We start from the raw sequence: 21,255 nt of genomic DNA, 5'->3' as shown, positions 1-21,255 counted from the left end.
TTATAAATTAACTTCACTAAATACAGCCCAAACTACGACACGCTTTTGCAAAGAGTTTTGCAGCTTGCTATAAAAGTAATCTGAACTAAATGAGTACAAAGTCCTTCATTCTTACAAAAATATGCACTACATGGAAATGTTAAGATTTACTGGTAGACATGCCACCAACCTGGTCCAAAGTGTAACCAGCACTGGAATTCCTAAAATCACCCAGAAGATAAATGGCAGCGGGATGTGGTGCGAGGTACACACGCTTCACATTATTGTGTGATCAAAGCATATATCTAAGTGTGGTTTGATTAAATTACTGAAGGATCATTGTCTTGGGACAATAGACCAAATGCTGCTTTAGTTATCCATCTTTCCTAAAAGGCTGTATATACAGAGTCATCCACAAAATCAACACTAACATAGATCTATAGTCTGCCACTCTGGGTATTCTTTCAGGCAAAAGAAGTTTTCTACGAAATAACCTGACGCAAAGCACAATCACATCAGTGAGAGTCTTCCTTAGCAGACTTTGTTTATGTTCAACCCTCAAATTTGAAATGCATTTTAGAAGGAATTGGGCCTTATCATACTTTAAGTATGCAGGCATTGTATTGATTTTAAAAAGGCTCCGAGAGATTAAAGCTATTGGCAATTACACAGTAAGTTAGGACAGAGCAAATACTGCCTCATAGATCTGACTTCCAGTTCTGGATTTCAACCACGGTAATCTCCTTCTGCGATGTAAATCCCACGGCAAGCTTTGCATAGGAGTCACATGGGGACGTGCTCCATAAACAGAGGTACTGCTTATGATTTCAGTCTTGCATGAGTTCATCTTGCCCAGCCTGTCTGTAGATGCCAAAACCCTGCAGAGTGGGCTGCATCCAGTACTTGGGGGACCTAGAATGAGTTGAAAGGGAAAGCACATTTTTCGTCATGCCATTGAAGCACTGTTAAATATTAATTCACATGAGGTGAACCGTGGCATTTTTTTTCCTGGAATATGATCCTGGCAAGAAAAATAAACCCCAAGAAAACAGTTGTATGTGGGACAGTTTCAGTGAAGAAAAGCAGACTTGCTGTTATTTCACGTACGTTTTGTGAAACGTAGGCATCTAGTCTCAGCTGATTGCTTAAGCTCTCTTTGTCACTAATGATGAGAGAGCCACTTCCCAAACTTGTTCATCCTGTGTGGATATAAATGGCTCTGGCAGACTACTTTATCCACTTGAAACACCTCCGTATACAGGCAATTATAAAAGCTCTGTGGAAAGCAATTCTGTTAAAAACAATGGATTAAACCTTGGAAGTAGCTTTAAAAAACATGTTAGGAAGAGGCAAAAGTCACAGGATCTACTATATATGTAAGAGTTGTTTGTAGTGATCACTGTCTGTCTTTAACCCAGGTACTTTTAGTGTTTGCCAAAGAAGATAACCAGAGTAACGGGTTCTGTTGGGCATGTGAGAAAGCTGGATTTCGATGTAATATTGCCAGGACACCTGAGTCTGCACTAGAATGTTTTCTTGATAAACACCATGACATTATCATTATTGACCACAGACATTCCAGATACTTTGATGCAGAAGCATTATGCAGGTAAGCACCATTTCAGTGTAATTAATGCTTAACTATATAGTTAACACATCATCAAAGTTTTTTTGCTTTTATATGACCCTTTTATAAAATCTATCAAACATCGATGTTTTTTGGACAGATGTCCACTGACAGCATCAAATAATGTTGCCTCAGTGCTTTACATCTGATAGCTGCAGCATTTCTAGCTGTGTGCTAGGATGTCCGAGGCTCGATCTGGCTTGGAGCCACAGCGCACAAATTTCTTGCCCTAGTGAGCTGTTTGGGGTTTTTTAAAGACCTGGTTCCTTGTTCGCACATTAAATTAACTGCAAAAATTGCGTGTGCCACCAAGCAATTTAATGAATACATTCACTTCATTAGTGTTCTGAATTTTTTGAAATGTCACTTGCTGTTGAGTAACTCCAGATGCAAATAGGCAATGTTTTGTGTGCACGTTTCCATACCTACAACATTTGAAAATCTGTTATGAGGAGCAAAGTTGCAAACCGATTCCAAAACCACTTTCACAAACTGCTGTAAAGTATGAAAAAAAGGGGGAAAGGATTTGCCTTTCTGAGGCCCTCCACAGAGACGTGACAGGCAGTGGTGCCTTGCTCCAGTGACTTTCCAGTGAAATACCCCTTGGGAATGTGTCTAGACCAAGCAACAGTCTGTGGGGTGGGGGTGGCGGGGTCAGGTTATGTACCCTGGGCGAGTGTGGTGGGTCCAGGGCACTGGGACAAAGGCTCTTCTCCTCGCTGAAGGAAAGAAGCTAGATAAGATCTTTGTCGGGAAAAGACTAGATATCAGCACTGTTCCCCTTGTTACATTTTAACCATTCTGCCCCAGAATAAAGTAAAATGCTCCTTAAATGAGTGAGGCCAAGTCCTTCAAACAAGTCGTTGCAGAGTGGAGAATTCTTGCTATTCCCCCACTGAGAGTATTTGAGGTTTAGATTAACGTACATTGTCTGTGTCTTTTTTTTTCATGGAGTCTCAGGCACTGCTAAATTTATTCTCTTTTCTTAGTGGTCCAACAGGCTCAGGATTTTGTTGTTGTTGTTGTTGTTAAACCCTTTAAAAGAGACACTTTAAGAAAAGTACTGTGTGAAGATTCTGTAAAGTCATGTTTTCTGTAATGTGAACTTAAAAAAAATGTTAAATGATCTTGCTTTTTATTTAAAGGTCTATCAGAACAACGAAACCCTCAGAAAATACAGTCATTATTGGTGTAGTACGAAGGTAAATACTCATATCTTTACTTTCAGGTGATCAAGAAAATGTAAATCTTAGCTTTGGAAAAGCAAATACTACATTAAAAAACTTGAATTAGAACTTCTTACTGTGCTCGTCGTGATGTATTATACCATCTAGAGTTTTCACCTTCTTTGGCGACAGGACTGGGACAGGATTTTTGATTTCTAGTTTTCACTAAAGTGGTCTCACTTTGGATCTTTTTGTTTTGGTTTGGTTTTTCCCCTCTCCTGATCTCCGGAGGCTTTAGGAGTATGTTTCAAATTACCTCTGACACATCATATACAGAACTGTGGAACTGCCTCATAGATCTGTATTCTGGTATTAATAAAAATAACACTTTGAATATTTATTGATCTGTGTTTCAGCCTGATTTATCTCAGATCAAACAGGAGATCTGTTGAGTTATAAAAAAGATGTGGAACAATTTGATCAGTTTAAAGTAGCATCTGACCATAGAAGATTTAAAAATAAAATAGACTATATTATGATATCTCAGTAAAGCAGTGCATATACCTTTTTCCTCCTCCTCCCTCTGAAAACATTACTTATATATCATAAAATAATGTAAAGGTAATGAAAATGCAATATGTTTAATGTGAAATGAAATAAATGAAAGATAATTTCCTCGAAGTACAATTTTGGGAATGTCCATTTCTCAGAAGACATTTATTCTGAAAACCAATTCTGAGGTGTTGAAGTTTCCCATTAAAAATCCTCTTTTCCACCAACATCTCTAATGGACAAAAGACCCTAATTACACATTTCAAGGGATTCCATTGTGAAAATCAGCTTTGATGTTTTTGTGCCAGGAAGTCTCCTGACTATGGTACCCGCTGCTTCTACACTCAGAATTGTCTCTCATTGAACTAATACAAAAGAAAAGAGAAAGAAAGGAGTGAAAGAGCAAACAGTAACTCAACAGCTTCTTCATGGACATCAGAGACAAAGACACCTGTGGTTCTGTGGGCCAGCAGTTCCCCTCAAAAGTGAGGAGAGCTTGGAAGCTGGGCTTGCTGACTCACCATTAGGAAGTTGCTCAAAAGGGGGTTTTCCCTGTAATTCATTTTTATCTTTTCAAAATGTTCACATTGAGTGTTGGGACAAGATAATAGCCCCATGTGGTGACAATATCTCAGCAGCTTGAGTTCTCAGACTTTTCAGATGTGTCTAGTATCCCTGGCTACGGGAAACTTCAGAAGCGAGTTTGCCTTCTGCTGGGGCTGAGTTGACTGTGACAAGTTCCCCTGTGCTAAACACAAGCGTTCTCGAGTCGCCATTTAGGATTTCACAGACAGAGAACTTTCACACATTTCCTTTCTTGCTGCAAGAAACATATTTGTGAAGAAGCCTGACTTTTAGCCAATAGCATACGTAGGGTCTTCTACTTCATTTTCCTGCAGTTCCGTTTGTTGTTTTTCGGGTTTTTTTTTCCCTGCAGAATGGCTGTCCTCTTTCTTTGTGCTTCTGGGAGGCAGCATTACCAGATGGCTGGCGTGAGGAATGGGGAAATTTTTCTGACAGCTGCCCTTCTCTCTGCTTAATCTTGGGCAAACCTTGTACTGTAGTAGGCATTATTCTCTTCATGCATAAGAAACAAGTGCACAGAAAAAAAAAAAAAACAAGAGGTGCTATAAGATCCAAAATTTAACACATAAGTAAAAGCTATCGTGCCATTTGCTAAACTTGACCAGCTACCATCTGCTCATTTACAGAAACTTAACTTAAGGGCCTTTCTTCCAGATTCCAGCCATACACTCACATATGTTGGAGTGTCTTTTAACAGTATAGCCAAGTTTTTCAAAATGATTCAGATACCTCATTTTAGGAGTATGTCATCCCCAAGTGACCTATTAGAAGGCATGGTATAGGCAACACTAGAAAATCCATGCTCATTCGGGCGTCCTGAGTTGCCCACCTAAGATTTGGTACACTCAGGATAACAAATCATTTAATAAAATTTTAGCCATGTAGACTTTCGAGTGAATCTTTGACTAGGGACAGCATAAACAACAAAGAATCCAGTACCGAAAAAAGAAGGAATAGTCCAACAATCTAACTAATTAAGTGGTTTTCTTGAAGCATTAGGGGTTTTTTTTGTGATTTAAGCAGCTCATTACATGCAAAAAGGAAAATAACATTTTTGGCTTATCCATGCCTAAAGCGAAAGCTTATAAAACCTGCATAATGTGTGTTTTATTCATAGATCCTAAAAGGATCTAGCCATATTAGCCTTTAGTGTGATATCTGGGGTACAGGTATGTCAATGGCTTGTGAAATTTGGTCTCAGTTGATTACAGAAATAATCTCTGACTTTATCATCCTTTTTTAAAAGGCATGCTGATCGTGAAGAGTCATCAATATTGCCCCTGATCTCTGCTGGCTTCACAAGGGTATGTATGTTTTATACTCTACTAGGTTGCTCTCACATTCCAAAATTGTCATGCAAGAAACTATCCGGTGACTGTGTCAGTAATCCAACCTGTAAATCTTGTTCATGCTACTCACGCGTGTTCATTCTGAGCTACCGTACACCAGTGGAATGAGAATGATGCTGATTAAGTAGGTGGACATTCTCAGGAATACAAGAAGTGGCGCTGGGACTTTTCTACTTTTTACATATAAGTGCATGATGCTCTGCTTGAAAAGTTGACATTGACAAAATTGGCTAGTGACTGTAGCAGAGCCAGAGAGCGGCTTCGAATGAACAACAGAACGTGCTGTGGGAAATCTCTTCTATCAAATGCCAATTCACATCTGTAAACAGGCTTCAGACACTGTCAAGTGCTGTTATCTATTGTTTGGAGGCACCTGAAAAGCACTGCATTGAACCTGTTCCTTGGCAACTATTCCAATTAAGCAGGAAAGGTGCTTATTAGTGCGTCAGTTAAATGGATTCCTCATTGCATTAAGCTGACAATGGAACAAAAATGTGCATGATTTATAGTGTGATTCAGAGTGTTTGGTTGCATGCTCACCAGATTTTTTGCTATCCCATCACAATCCATTTGCACCTGTTTGCTTATTTGTAGTAAGGTCCTAATAGAGGAAATGCTAGAGCCTGAAAAAAGCTGTACTTATATGTACAGAGTCATTCCAGTGGGCACAGAAGTAATCCGGCACAGGTTCTGAATTATTTATGGCTCAGAGCCTTGGAGATGGGACTCGTGGCAAAGTATAGAAAATTTTGTTTAGCAGCCTTGATGTGGTGGGTTACCTTTGATAACCAGTCCTCCACCCCAAACTATCAGTGCCTGTGGCAGTTTACTATGGACAAAGATTTAACATTCAGGCTCATACCTGGTAAAAGTGATATGTTTTTAAAAATCATCAAAGACTCTGAGGTCGTTCCTATACAAGCGCCCAGGTAAATTAATTGTATCCAATGGCCGGTATATTTGTCAGGACGTTTTGCTTTCTTCTCTGCATACAATTTGGGGTATGACCAATTGGAACCTCAAAATAATCTCAAATTTTGATGACTTGAGACGCAACTTTATCTTTTCAATGTTCTTTTTAAAAAGTAGCATCAAAGCATATAACATCATTAAAAGTAGATTATGTTGTATATTGATCATGCTGACAGTCACAGAGAATAAACAGGTTCGTTGAACCTCATTGCCATGAGGATCTGTCACCTTTTCAAAATGCGGTAACCTGAAGAATTTTACCATTCCTAAAAAGTAATCTTCTTGTGCTGTTTGTGTTACAACATGTTCATATTTGGCATATCTACTTTTAGTTCTTTACCAAGCAAAAGAAGACAAAACTTCATACACTTGATTATGGAAATGTGTATTAATGAAATATTTCTAACCTTTTATTTGCAGAGATATGTGGAAAATTCCAATATAATGGCCTGTTACAATGAGTTGATTCAGCTGGAATTTGGAGAGGTGCGAGCACAATTCAAACTAAGGTAATTTTACCAAAAACATCAACAAAACAGTGTCAATTCAGCCACATCCTTAAAAGAGTACTTGTTTTATTGTACTGTAGTTAATTATAAAATTTCAGTTAGCTGAAGAAAATATGTTAAATTACATTATTATTCAGTATGAAGTTGCAATACCTTATTGTTATATACAATAAGAATTATATGGATTAAATTTAATCAGATGCTTTTTTTTCGTCTCCAGGGCATGCAATTCATTATTTACAGCATTAGAGAAAAGTCAAGAAGCCATTGAGATCACAAGTGAAGACCATGTAATACAGGTTTGTTCCGGTTATTTTTATAACTACAGAAAATTGCTCTGTGGACTAACTGTATTTTATTTAATCCATGATTACCTTTACTCTTTCTTACAGTACAAGAATCTAACCTAACTTAATGGTTCCAAAATGACTGGAGTGAATTTAGCTGTAGAGTAGAATTTTCTCCATTTAAAATTTCTTGCATAAATCAAGTCAGTTTTAAGGGAGATCCTTGTTTCTGAAAGAATAAGGCTTTACTCTCTTGGTTTTATTTTTTTGTGACGATTCTTTTGTATCACGAATGAATGCAGCCACTGGTTTATATGTATTTTTTTGCAAAAATATTGTATGTTAATTTGGTGCTCTTGAAAAGTAAATCTAATAAAGGTAGTACACTCTTTTTTTTTTTTTTTTCATAAATCTGATACTGCTTGATGCATTGGGATTCTCATGCCACCTATTTTTGAATGTAATTCTCTCTTAAAAATTTCTTTAAGAAAGGGAAAAGAAATTGTGCTTAGGTTTGCAGTCCTGAAAAACATCATCTTTATAAGGGAGTTAGTTCCATCCCTAGCTATGAAAGCTGTGAGGAATGATTTTATTATCAGTGAAGAGCTTGAGTCTAACCCTCTGGGAGTTATAACATGCATATAAATTGTACCCTCTTGACCCAGAACTTGACAATTTCATTGAAGGATGTGCTTTCTTCATTGCTTTTACAAAAATAATAGAACACATCCTGAAGTTTTTTCAGTATGTTTTTTCGGACCAAATCTTGTCCCTCTGCAGAGAGCGCCAGGATATGAGACAACGACATGCGCAAGAGTCCTGGAGCTGCAGCAGGCAGGGCTTTCTCACACAGCGGGGGAACCTCTTGAGGGGAACCTTTAGGAGCAGCAGGCGTCCAGTGGCACCCTTTTCATTTCTCTCCTATTGAAAAATCACGAGTTGTGAGGCATTCAGGTGCTGTTATTATGGGACCTGTGTCTGCAACTCAGCAAGAGGGTCATGAAGGTGTGGGCTATGGGTACCAGTCTTCAGTTTTGTAGGGCAAGGGCCACAGAGCTGCAGCAAAACGCAACATTCAGTTCAGAGAGAAAGTTGCTCTATTAGATTTCTCTTCTTCCAGTCTGCTTGGCTGGGCTTGGCCTGGACAGGGCAATAGTGATGGTTGGCCCTTACACACAATAATATGATGAATTTGTCAGTAGATGAGGTAAACATTCCTATGGTATCCCACCATCTGATTTGTGATTTTTAGGAACACTGAGGTAGGTTTGAGATTCACAGGTTTGAGAGCTGACAGAGCTCATTTTTCAGGAATTTATGTTGTCTGTATAAACTCTGTGGATATGTAATACTCAGCTGTTTCCATCATTTCCCTCTCTTTACCCAAATGCACATACTCTACACAGCTCTTCTAGCATGGACATTCCTGTTTTGCTTCACAAAGAAAAATGTGTAGGCATCTCTCTCAGGAGCAATACATACAGATATCTATTTCAGGCTGTGAAAGAGATCCCTTGCCTTAGCAAATAGGAAAAAAAAGGGATTCTGTTGTGCTTTAAGTATTCTGTTGAATGGTTTTTTGTTTGTTTTTATTTCACAGTACGTCAATCCTGCTTTTGAAACAGTGATGGGCTATCAAATAGGTGAACTAATAGGAAAGGAATTAACAGAAGTGCCTATAAATGAAAAAAAAGCTGATTTCCTAGATACTATTAATTCTTGCATAAAGATAGGAAAGGTGAGTAATGGCATTATATCACTTATCATTTCCTGCCTGTAAAAGTTATTATTGTCTAGGGATGACACATGATGTAACTTGCAGCTTCACAGACACATAGCATTTGCAGCTTTCTTGTTCAAACAAGAAGAGGAAGTAAAAAACGCTCATTTTTAAGGGCTTATTTCTCTTTTCTTGCTTGGAAGAGGTACACGTTTTATGAAAATAAGTGACTTGCTGTGTTTCTTTATAATACATGCTGTAGGCAGTAAAAGGTGTGGGAATGCCAAAGAGAAATAGGTTGGATGCACATGTTATCCAGTGTGATGCAAATGAGAAAAGAACCACGGAGCATTTCAGCCTGAAATGCGAAAGCTGATTTGCAAGTTTAGAATGTAAAAATATCAAGAGTAGACATTTGCGAGTCATCAGCAGTGTCAGCTGCCGATATCTCTTATTCTCTGACGACATGGGAGCTGTCTAATGGATTTCCATTAGAAACGTGTGTTGCACCAAGAAAGCGCAGGAGGCAGTGCAGCTGGCTTCAAGGGAGGTCTTGCAGAGACATTGCGGTTTGCCTGGTAGCTCCACGGTGGTCCTTTGGGACTGTTGTGGCAGTAATGTGAGGATCCATCTAGGGGCTTTCATTTGCATGTTGACAATGAGGTGTACATGCTTCTGATGTCATTGAACGTGTCATAGTACCTTATAGGCAGAAGATCATGGAGGTAACACAAAGAGATTTGGGAATTGGTGTGTTTGTAGCTGCGTCACGGCCCGTGCTCAGACCTGAGTCAGGGTAGCTGGTTGGGTCATCCTGACTGCAGGGAAGCTCCACGTTACTGACACGGAGCAGCGAGATGCTAGAATGAATCATGGCGCTCTGTGTATCCAGGCAGTGATGCGAAAGCACCGATGCAAGGTTGTGATGAGTCATACCGTGTAAATCAGGGTACTAACACAAGCATTCATCAACAAAAGCTGCACTCTAGCTGGGTGCCGATTGCATGTGCATTTCAACAAGAATGTGTCACTCGTTTCTGCTTGTATTGGCCTTTTGGAAGAGATCCCAGCAACAGACAATAGCTGGGATTATGGTGCTTCACGCCTCTGATGCCTGACCGAAATTATTTCAGTAAACGTGTAATACAAAACTGATGTTATGAGGGAGTATTTATTCAGTTATAATTCAGATCCATTAGACGTGTCAGCTTTAAATCCACAACATCAATTCTCGAGATATGAAGTGATCACATTTTTAATATTTTAGTGTGCTGATAAAAATTTCTTTAATAACGGAAATATATTTTACTCTATGAATGATAGAAATCTAACCCTAATCCATCTCTTTCTTTGCACTTATTTTACTCCTGCCTCTAGGGCTTCCAACCGTGAGGGCTAATGAAATACCACTTATTTAAACCTGTCTGTCTGAAACAGCTTAAGCTGTTTTAGGTGGATATGTTCTGTTTTTTGTATTTCCCTTTGGAACATTTTATAGAATGCAATCTATGTAGCCTTATATTTACATACTAATAGAAAAATGAATTGCAAATTAAATTCTTACAGGAAGTATTTGTGAGTAGAAGTTAACTGTGCAGAGCAACCTTTGAAATGCTGCAGCCCTTTGGAGGTGCTTTAGTTTGAAATCATTCGTGTCGAGATGTTACAGCATTTTCGGAGGTGCCTAACTTGTGTCTGGATCATTCTGAGATGGTCCGTATGTAGTTTGCAGACTTGTGATTTTTTTTGTATCCTGAATTTTAAAGACTGCTTCCCATCACAATAGGCTATATATTGGCTACTGTAGGTTATAGCACACCAAAAAGCCAACTGTCTACTACCATATTCTCCTGTCAACAGATTTGGCTTTTCTGTTTTGAACAAACATGGTAATACAACAAAAATAATAGAAGGGAAGGTTTTCTGATCTTTAGAAAAATGTAAGCTGTACAAAATCTACCTCTAGTCTTTAAATGGTATTTAGTGAGATGAACTCTTGCAGCATTTCCCCTCTTGTGCTGACAAACAGCGCTGTGAGCAAGTTCAGTACATCCGAACAAAAGTTCATAGGCATTATACACAAAAATTGCTAATTGCATGTTACATAGGGATTCTTGGGTCAGGATGTTGTTTCTCTTAGCCAAAAAAAAAAGTCTGGAAGTACATTTTTTGTTACTACAGCTGGCTGCAATTTGCAAGCCAGCGTTATTGAAAGGCATTTTCACCCATCCATACTTGAGGACTTAAAAAACAAGTTGTACTTTCTTCATTCTTCTGTTTCGTGATTCAAATTACATCCATTAAGATGAAATGTGCAATTCTGCCTAGAATCCTTGCTGCCTCTGATCTCTGCAGTTTGACACAAAGCTCTTTATCTCAGTTTTGCTTTTTCTGAACTGAGATGGACAGCTATTGATAAATCAGACGGGACATGCAATTCCTCTCCCTCCCTGCAAATTATTTGCAAGACAGCTGTCTTTGCAGAGGGGGTGGGAGAGCCATCGAGCTCTGTGATAAAAGTCTGTGCAATTCCTTCCTAACTCGGCCTTACTTTCTGTGAGGTTGTTTTGTGTTTATTTTGATTTGCTCTGTTTCTACATGTAGCTTGCTGAACTTCGCTGTCTAGGGCAAGAAGCCCCAGTCCAAAGGGAAGGCTGAATTGGGGGATTCCTTACTGGGCGCGTGCGGGTGCTCAGCAGGCAGATGCACGGCCATGGCCACCTTAATGACGTTTGAAACCTCAGCGTTGATTCACTCTATAAAGGGTGAAGCCGGTTTTTCTTACTGCGTATGGTTTTTACTCTGCATTCGATCCCAGCACGCCAGGCTGTGCAGAAGTGACTGATCCCTGTACTTGTGCGGCTGTAATGGAGACATAACGGTGACTGACAGCACGTCTTGTGAAGTAGCTCTTCTCTGTTGGATTGCTGACAGAGGCGCTGTGAGAGAGCATATGGTGTTCTTAAAATATGTTTAAGTAACATCCCTGGGAGAACCTTACCTACCAGCAGGAGTTTGGCTTGGACCTCCTATTTCTCAGAATCCTGCTGACCTTTTCCCTCGCACATTTCCTGCCACGGCTTCACAGGTTTTAGAAATTCGCAAGTTGAAAAATCGATCTGTTGACTAAGAACACATTAGTGAATAACCTGTCTTGAAAAGGATGCACTTTCAATGCGAGAATTTTCCAATCTGTACCTCATGACTTCGCTTCTTTGTACACATTCCGGGTTTATTACCTGAGTTAGAGATCGATTACTCGTCTCTGCCTCATCCTGGTTGTCAGGAAACTATTGATATGCATACTTTTAATTATAAGAGCATTGAATTTTGTGATGTTTGCTTTATCTTCATTTGTATTCCTCATGCAGCTCACAGAAGAAGATATTATGCTTGCTTCCCAATTTGTTATGCACAGTTCTTTTCTCCGACAGATCCTTGGAAAAGCCTTTCATATTTTTTTCTGCACAGCCTGTCACCGTGCAGCTCTCTGCGGGCTGGAGTCTTTATTTGCTGGCTCCATCAACATAAATGCAGAACTGTTCTTTCTCTACCTGTGCTGTGGCCTGCTTGACTGCGAGATCTGTCAGTCTAACATAAATAAATATCTGTCATGTGCCTCATGGAGGTATTTTCACATACGTTTGTAAGATCTGGTCTAAAGTCTGTTGAAGTGAAAGACAGCAATTGGCATAGGTAGTTTGTATTAAGTGAATGTGCAATATGGAAGCAATTATTTGTTAATCACTTGGTATTTATTAGATGCCCAGCTCAAAATACACATCTATTAAAAAACACCACCACGAAGTATCTTAGGGATGGAAACGTGCAGGGAAGATTGTAAATCTTGTCAGCTGCCAAATTACAAAGGGCCGGCTCTGTTGGAAGGTTACGGGCCTCTGCGCTGCTGCCAGAAATGAAAGGGGGAGACCCAGGGTTCCCAAATTTTGCTTTCCCTGAGTTTTCCTAAATACCCCTGTGAGGAGGCAACTCTAGTCCAGGCACCGCACGCAAGGGGAGACCCGGGGAGGTCCGTCAGTGTTGTGGTGTATGTCTTTGCTGTGGTATTTGTAGCACAGTTTGAGAAGCAGGAGCAGCGTGGTGAGGGAGTGGGGAGGCAGCAGCAGGTAAGGGGCCGATGCCCCGGCATGTGCCAGAGCCGCGTTCGGCTGTGTCGGCATGCGTCGGCGTGGGAGCTCTCCTGCTTCTCAGCGCGGGTGGGGGCTCCGCTGCAGGGAGGTGGTCTGGGGCTGGGTGTTAGACCATGGTGGGGCCTTCTGGATTTTAAATCTCTAAATAACAAAAGTGATTGTTTTAACAGTATCTCATTTAAAAGCATGTCTTAAACAAGGGAGAAGGGACATTTCCTGAGTCTCACTGAAAGAGAAAATGAGGCTCTGCACTAGAAAGAAATGTCTGATTTCCAGAGGAAAAAAAAAAAGACTTCTCACTGCAAAATGAACAACTCCTTTCCACTCCTTTTTTTTCCCCATTTATGAATTTTATCAAAAAACAATGATACCAGCAGTGCCAATCTGGTACTTCAAAAATTGTCTGCTTAAATGTGATCCTCAAACCAGAATGCTTTGAGAGGGGAAGTCAGCAGATGGGAAGCAGAATCCAGTAGCGATTCTACTAGGCTCTCTTTTGCTTTAAAAAAGCCAGGATAAATCTCTGCCGCTTTTTGAGACTGAACTGACAGTGTGGAAAGCAAATGTACTAGGACACCAAAGTGCTTTTAGTCACAGATGCATTTAATGTTAAGCAGCGATAGGACTTCTGAACTCTGTGGGAGAGACCGTGCAGTCCAGAAGCGAAGGTGGACAGGTCGGCATAATGGTTTCTCACCGACCTTCCTGTCCTGGGAGGAGCCAGTGCAGTCAGGGAGAAAGGCAGGCAGGTCAGCATAGCGGTCCCAGCCGTGCGGTGCGTGTCCTGGGGCAGGGTGAGGGGTGCCCCCCACTCTTAGAGCCTGCAGGAGCTCCTGGAGCCTCTGGGGGACTCTCGCTCCAGGCAGGGGCTGGTCCGAGCTCTCACTGTTGCAGAGGTCTTTCCCAGCTCTGCTCAGTGACCCCCAGCGCCATTGGTGTAGGATTGGGAAGAGAACACGTGGTTCTGATTCCCACAGCACCTGAGGTTCGGCTCTTGCTGTCAGAGCACTGACAGGCTGCCCCTCTGGAAGTTCTCCGTGCATTGGCAGCATCACAGTGACCGACAGGTTAGTTACAGGGGAGAAACTTGAGGGTAGGCACAGTTTAACCAGTCCTGACTTGTTTTGTATTGTAAGACAGTTTTCAATGAAAAAACATATGAAGCTACAGCTTCTCTTCCTGTTTTATCTGAGCTTCCTCCCACTTGAATTCCTTTTTCAGGAATGGCAAGGAATGTACTATGCGAAAAAGAAAAATGGAGATAGCATACAACAAAATGTGAAGATACTACCTGTCGTCGGACAGGGAGGGTAAGTATGAAAGCTAAAGCCATGTTTTAGGTCTGAATCGAGGCTTAGTTTAGAGTTCAACTTTCAGCAGAGATTGGATTATCCTGTTACTGAGTATAACGGAAACTTATGCAAGGAAGGGAGCCTCAGACCTCTGCATTTAATTCCTTGGGGCAAAATCAATTTTACGTGCTGTGTGCAGGAAAGTGAAATTCTCCTAATTCTCCCCAAAAAGGAGCCAAAGATCCAGGTGTGCTCACTTGTGACTCTTACTCTTCTAATACTCCCTGAAGCGTGAGTGCACCCTCTGCTCTTCCTGTGCGTTGTGTTGGCACCACCAGGACCTATGTCCTGTTCCACGGTGCACCTCTGCCATGTCCCTCCATGATCACCAAGTGATGGCTTTGCCGAGTGTCTTTCTGTGATGAGGTCACTGTGTGCTTTGATCCTGGTGAAAATTCAAGCATGTCTTGATTTTTATGCAACTTCTAATTGGTCCCCAAATAGAGCATTCGGAGCACACAGTTTAATGTTAGTTACTGGTACATTTATGATGACTCCTTCTATACTATATTAGGAAAGAAAGTGGACCAGATTGAGTGCAGTAGTAGTTTCAAAGCCCTCTAAGGCAACACAAACATTAATTAAAAGCAGGGAACGTTATCTTCCAGATTTGGCTGAGACAATTGTTTAGAAAGGTGTGTCTTTATGAAGGAAAGGCCAAATGCAGCTGCTTTGTGCAGTTACTTCCTAAAAAAGGTGGTTTGGGTTGATTTCATCCCTGGAAGTAATTCCTATTCTCTACTCTCCATCAGTAGAGTGAAAACATATTTTCAGCTTAAGATGCCAAACTTGTAAGACCAATATGTATTACATACATTGCTACTTATGGAACAGTCTAAGTCCATTTGAAGCTGGCTTAGAATGTTCCCTGGTAATCAAGGGTGTAGTTTTCAGTTTGATTGCTCTATCCCTAAATCCGATAGCAGGTTTTGATTGTCAGACTGCACTGTTGCATGTTTTGCATTTATATCATGCCTGAAACATCCTCCAGTAGCCCAGAAGAAGCTGGGGGTGGGGCAGAGAGAGGAGGAGACAGTCGTTGCAAAAGATGCTTCCATTTTGCATTCTCCAGCACGTACAGAACTGAGGGGTTTTTCCATTCCCAGTTGAGCCTTACTGCCAGAACAGGATTTGTCCTATATTAATTTGTTGCTCTTACCCATTTTGTGTATCAGCACTGAATTACAGCTGAGGTTTGGATGGGAATTAACACGCTGTTTTTTGCCTACAGAAAGATTAGACACTATGTGTCAATTAGTAGACTGTGCAATGACAACAATAAGGTAAGTGAAAATAGTGCTATGCTTGCTTTAGTTTGAGCCCTAAATATTACAAAATAATGGGAAAGTTCTGACTAACTGGATTTCTTATCCTGATTTGTAGGTGGAGAAGACATGTGAACGTGTTCAGGCTGAATCTCAGACGGGTATGACACATCTCTCCTTCCGTACCTGGGGAAAGAATAAAGCCCATTGTTAGTGATCTGACTGAAAACCACAGTTGCGCAGGACGGTCTGAACAGTACTATTCAGCTAGCGATAAGCTGGGAATCAGCTCAAAAGGCAGGAAAATAAATACAGGCCCTCTCTACCTCCCTCATTTGTTTTAGAAGCAATACAAAGCAACCCACCCATGAAAACACAGTAATAGGGCCCCAAGTTGGTACTGTGTATTGCTGGATACAGTGCCACACTTCAGTTGCAGGTAGTGGATCCCCGAGACAAAATTAGAAATAAGAAGGATGCCGTGTAGTCGTCATGTTGCTGTGGCTGGTCTATAGCTAGTGGCATGTGTGGTTGCATTGCCTTTAACTGTATTGTGGGGTATTTGCATGTGGGTGGAAATGAGGATGACCAACATCCTCATTCACCCTCATCCCACAAATCAACACCTCAATTAAGACATCCGTGGCATCCGTGCTGCGAGTACTTGTTAATTGTAGCCTTGGTAGCACAGTTTGTGTCTGTTGGAGCCCGTAAGGGACATAGGGTACAATGCCTGGTTTGCAAGTGTGTAGTCTGCTTTGGTCCACCAGTTCCTTGTGGCAGTTGTTCCTTGAGTGAACTCAGGGGTGCGGCACAAGTTGTATTCACAACTACAATTGTGTCACTGTGTCAAGAGAGGAACTTTTCCCTCCACACTGTTAGATCCCTTCTGCAAAAACAGGCATGTTCTGCCAGGGAGCATGACTGGGTTCACAACAGTGTGAATGTTGGGAGTTCAAAAGGGACCTTTCATTGGCTCTCATCTGCTGAAGCAATGTGGTAAATGTCACTCAGCTACTACCAGGCTTCCTCTGAGTTTCAGTTCCTTTAACATACATTTTAGGCACAACTTAGTGTCATTATACACTATCATTTTCTCCACAGATATTCAGACTTGCAGACACAAAGACAGGAGGAAAGGATCACTAGATGTCAGATCCACAACATCACGAGGGAGCGATGGTATGTTAAATAAGTAAATTTTTATGATTTCTAGATATATGCAGATTTTTGTGTGCATACATACATGCACATACAAATATAGGTAAGTATGTACGTGTATATATACATGTACACACACAGAAATAAAATATCAAGTCTAATTAATGAGCAACTTTACATTTGTCATAGCCCCATTTTCTTCTCTTGAACTACTTTGAGTCTTTTTTTTTGAACCAATGCAGAATGAAAGGCTATCGTCTGCCATTCTGCATGGAAGACCTCATGAGATTCAACACAGATATTTTCAAGTACAAATGGCAAACTCTAAACCTAACAAATTATTACATTTCTTACCTCTTGATAAAAATACTAAGATAATTTTCTTACAAATTTTGTTTTCTTTTCACTGTGCTGTATTTTGTTCTATTAGATCACCCCAAACTTGGTAGATGAGCCACATATTCAAAACTTTTGCTGATACTTAAGTGATTTTGTTAAAGCATATGTCATTAGTCTAGGCAGCGTACACTAGTGAAACACGGAAGTAGGTCTGTGGCAGCAAGAATACAATCCTACTCCAGTATAGCAAAAATAGCATTGATTCTTGTTCTTAAGAGCTGCTCAGCACGAAGAGTAACAGAGATGTTTCTGCATTTTATAGGTAGCATAACATAATTATCCAGAAAAATCCCATCTTGGCCTTTTCTCTACAGAACCAAAATTGCCAGCTGATATAAAACATTTGTTTTTTAAATTTCCAATGAATAATAGGCCAGAACCTCTGCTGTTTTAATTTGGCATAGCTATCTTTACTTCAAAGGAGCTTCACTGATTTACCTCAGCTTGGAAGCTGACTCATTATGACTTGTCATGTTGCATCAGGCAGCAAAAGTAGATATATTCTGTAATAACCTAAGCGCAATAGTTACCTACCTGTGCCTGCCACTTTATACACACGTACATCTGTATAGTCTTTTAACTGAGTTTTTAATTTAATATTTTACTTAGTTAAAATAAAATAACAAAGCTATGGTTTTGCCAGGCTGTTACAGCTACTTATCTCTAATCAGGGGTATCAGTGGTTCAGCAAGCATCTCTTTGCACCTGTGTCCCCCCAGCATAACAAGCATGTGTATGCGTTCTGCAGTAGATTGGCTCTGAAGGGCACAGCAGGGTAAGCAGTTCAGAAAATGAATCAAGATTTCTTGGCTGGATCCTCCTGTCATGCCTTGTCGCTGAAATCAGGATACAAATTCTGCTTTATTTTCCACACAGGCAGCTCACAAAGGCGGCACTCTTCTATGGCCAGGATACATTCCATGACTATTGAAGCACCCATCACCAAGGTAATGTGCACTGTCGCTAGCTGTTGTCAGTTGTGCTGTACTCTACTGGAATACTGGGGCACGAGGCTCCCATACAGCATCCAGACCGCGGAGCAAGGCAGCCTGGCCTCTGGTGCAACTTCTTCCCCCGCTCCACTTGCCCACCGGTGGAGCTCCAAAAGGCACCTGCTCTGAACAAAGTTATCCCAAGTGTGCTTAGTAGAGTGCCTTCCATGTGGTCAGCCATTGCATGACCCTTTCTAAGGACACTTGCCTACGTGAAGGAGGGACTGAGAGTTCCTCCTTCTTACTTACGCATTGCAAACTGCCTTCTAAAACCATTCAAGCATTTGGCAGAAATCAGCTCTTTAATAAATTGAGAGGCAAATGGGAGAAGGTTATGTTAAATCCATTCAGAGACATTTTGAGGCTGTGCCTTGAACGGGAAAATCATTAATAAGACTGCTGTCTTTAAGGCCACGATCTTGTTCCCAGAGTCAGTAGCAAACATCAGTGTTTTATTAACATCCCTTTCATTTTGGTTCTCCCCCATGTGGATTAAAGTTGTAGATCTCATTTATTCCCTATGAGTTTTCCATAGTAATGGATGAACATCTCTGTTCTTTCTTAAGTCACTTCTAAATTCAAAACATGTCTAATGCTAAACTAGGTAATAAACATCATCAACGCTGCACAAGAAAGCAGTCCCATGCCAGTTGCAGAAGCTTTAGACCGTGTGCTGGAGATTTTAAGAACCACTGAATTGTACTCTCCACAACTGGGGACAAAAGATGAGGATCCACATACCAGTGACCTCGTTGGAGGGTTAATGACAGTAAGTACATGCTGCCAGCAAACAGCTATTGATTAGTGTTCCACTGCCTGATTTTCCCGGTTACTTGATCTTTATCGTCTGGCATGTGCTTTACCTCTACAATGCCAAAGTTTCAGGAAAAGCTGCACACTTCTTCTGATGGATTTTTTCCCCCTACATTTATAATGTAGTTCTGGAAATGGGAAGAAAATTGACCAGTCCTTTTGAAGCATTAGTTTTGCTAGAAATGGAAAGGAAAACCAATTCTTTTTTCAATGTGATTCATGTTAGAAAGGTATAGATGGGAGAAGAAGACAGAAAGATAGCTAGACACTTGTATTTCTTAATTAGGATTAACATGGTGTGTTTTGGGGGCTTTTCAGTGTACAGAAAGAATGTGTTTTCAAGCGATTGCAAAATATGTATTTTTATTGCTATTTCTTGTATTATATTTGTACCTGTAGAGACCCATGGAAAGATCAGAGTGATCTGAGCTCGAAACGTGAATGTTCACATATTAAAACACAATCATGCCTCCACAGAACTCATAATTTAAATAAATAAGACAACAAAAAGACTGAAGGCATGTATTATGTTGTTATGTTATGAAAGGAGGAACAGGGGCATTGGAAAAAGCAGCATTGTACCCGAAGTTGAACAAAGGGCACATAGCACAGAAAGAACTGAACCCAAACCTTCAGAGCCTAGAGTCTGACCCTCCTGATAATAACTAGATGAACTTGGATGAATGTTACCTGTGCCTTAAGGATATGTGTTCCCATTAGTTTGTAGGTTGCATATAAAAGGCTACCTTAAGAAAAAATTTGGCAGTGTTGGATGCAAAAAGGCTCACAAGATGTGAGCTTTTCGGAGATGTCTCTGGGCTATTATCATTTCATGCTGTAACTATCAAGATGCCTTTGCAGAATCCATCAGAATGTTTAAACAGTTTACATATATTTTTGCCGTTTAAAATACTGCAGCAAATATCTATTCAGGAGAAATGCATGAGAGTCTTCAAGAATTCCAGGAGAAGACCTGAATGGTTCTTATAGGGTTGAATGTACTAACTCAGTAGACAAAATATATCATTACCTTAACTATAAAAATATAGGAAGAATATTGATACATATAATCATTAGAGTCTCAAAGTTAATCTCATTAGAGTCTCAAAGTTAATCTTTTATTAAACTCAGCTGTTTTCTCCTTGTTGTGGACTGTTGATTCTTACATACATTTGTATTCTGACTGTATGCAGTTCATGGTCTCAGAACATGTAGGTAACAATATTGCAGAACACAAAATCCTTGCTAAAAATAAAACTAAACGCTATTTTATGGAGCGATAGAAAAGCTGAGAAAATCCATTTCAGAGCATGAGGTTATATGGTATATTCTGAGTTTTAAAATGATCTGGGAGGAACATTTTTCCAGCAAAGGGTCTGCTGAAAGCAGAATCATATTATTCTATTTCATGTTCAGAAGTTATGTTTGAGTAGGGAACAAGTAGGTTATTGGATTTGAACTCTCAAGCAGAATTCATGATGGGAAGGACATTTGGAGTTCAAAGATGGATTTGCCAGATACAATTACACCTGCTATTTCAACTCTTAAAAAACTAATCTTTGATTCTAAATGATGCACAGCATCTGGTGTCCTAAATATTTGTGTTATAGCGGTTCTATTGAAGAGTCACTGAGCCAGTTATAGGAGTTGTACTCCCTTTCCTTTTAAATGACAAAACTCCAGACTAATTTACCTACAAGCGTGAAAATAAAAATGAGATGTAACAATTTTTTTTAAGCACAGACATTGCATGTTGAGATATAGCATGCACATTCACTTATGCTATACTTTGGATGCATAACATTTTTAGTAAGGTGCATTCAGAAAGATATTTTTTTTTAATAATGTGCAGTAACTAACAGCTATATACACCAAAAGAGCAAGTAGGATTTGGGCCACAGCATTTAGAATTATGAGCTGAAAAGTAAATATTAAATATATCATTCTCTTAGCTTTAATCCTTTGTCTCAGTTTGCGCATCTCGGCATCATGCCAGAATTAAGCCTAGGAGGCACCGAGTTGGAGAATAAACAAGCATACGTTCTTCTTGATGGAAGGGAGGCTTCGGAGTAATTTGTCACTGCAGTCCCAGCCACAAATCATGAGATTGTTATGCTGCTGAGGTGACCTGATCTGCCAATACCAGGGGGAGCAGAGCAGAAGCGTGTCTCCATCCATCCCCTCCCGCCACCCACTTTTGCTTGTTGATGGGATGTGGACATACCGCGTCTGGCTGCAGCACACATCCAGAACCTGTGTCTCTGTTGTCCAGACAAAGAGTGATGTGAGGCTGTAAATCCAGACCTCCATCTGCACCTGAGAAATTTGAGTTTGTACCTATCTGAGGTTATCGTGTATCCCATATCTTGCAGTTTC

At 40.3% G+C, this 21,255-nt stretch overlaps 1 protein-coding gene across 1 annotated transcript in view; it reads left to right on the top strand.

The window, feature by feature from the left end:
• PDE8A (phosphodiesterase 8A) overlaps nt 1-21,255 on the top strand; it is a 128,696-nt gene that overhangs the window by 91,903 nt on the left and 15,538 nt on the right. Inside the window, exons 3-14 of the mRNA XM_009886122.1 lie at nt 1,398-1,588; nt 2,752-2,808; nt 5,156-5,213; nt 6,651-6,739; nt 6,960-7,038; nt 8,627-8,764; nt 14,119-14,207; nt 15,481-15,532; nt 15,633-15,675; nt 16,619-16,696; nt 17,951-18,021; nt 18,671-18,835. Coding sequence (XP_009884424.1) covers nt 1,398-1,588; nt 2,752-2,808; nt 5,156-5,213; nt 6,651-6,739; nt 6,960-7,038; nt 8,627-8,764; nt 14,119-14,207; nt 15,481-15,532; nt 15,633-15,675; nt 16,619-16,696; nt 17,951-18,021; nt 18,671-18,835 — 1,110 coding nt within the window. The remainder of the gene's footprint in view (nt 1-1,397; nt 1,589-2,751; nt 2,809-5,155; nt 5,214-6,650; nt 6,740-6,959; nt 7,039-8,626; nt 8,765-14,118; nt 14,208-15,480; nt 15,533-15,632; nt 15,676-16,618; nt 16,697-17,950; nt 18,022-18,670; nt 18,836-21,255) is intronic.

Source organism: Charadrius vociferus, unplaced genomic scaffold (assembly GCF_000708025.1).
Source record: "Charadrius vociferus isolate BGI_N301 unplaced genomic scaffold, ASM70802v2 scaffold365, whole genome shotgun sequence".
Classification (NCBI taxonomy): domain Eukaryota; kingdom Metazoa; phylum Chordata; class Aves; order Charadriiformes; family Charadriidae; genus Charadrius; species Charadrius vociferus.
This window is presented reverse-complemented; position numbering and strand designations above follow the sequence as displayed.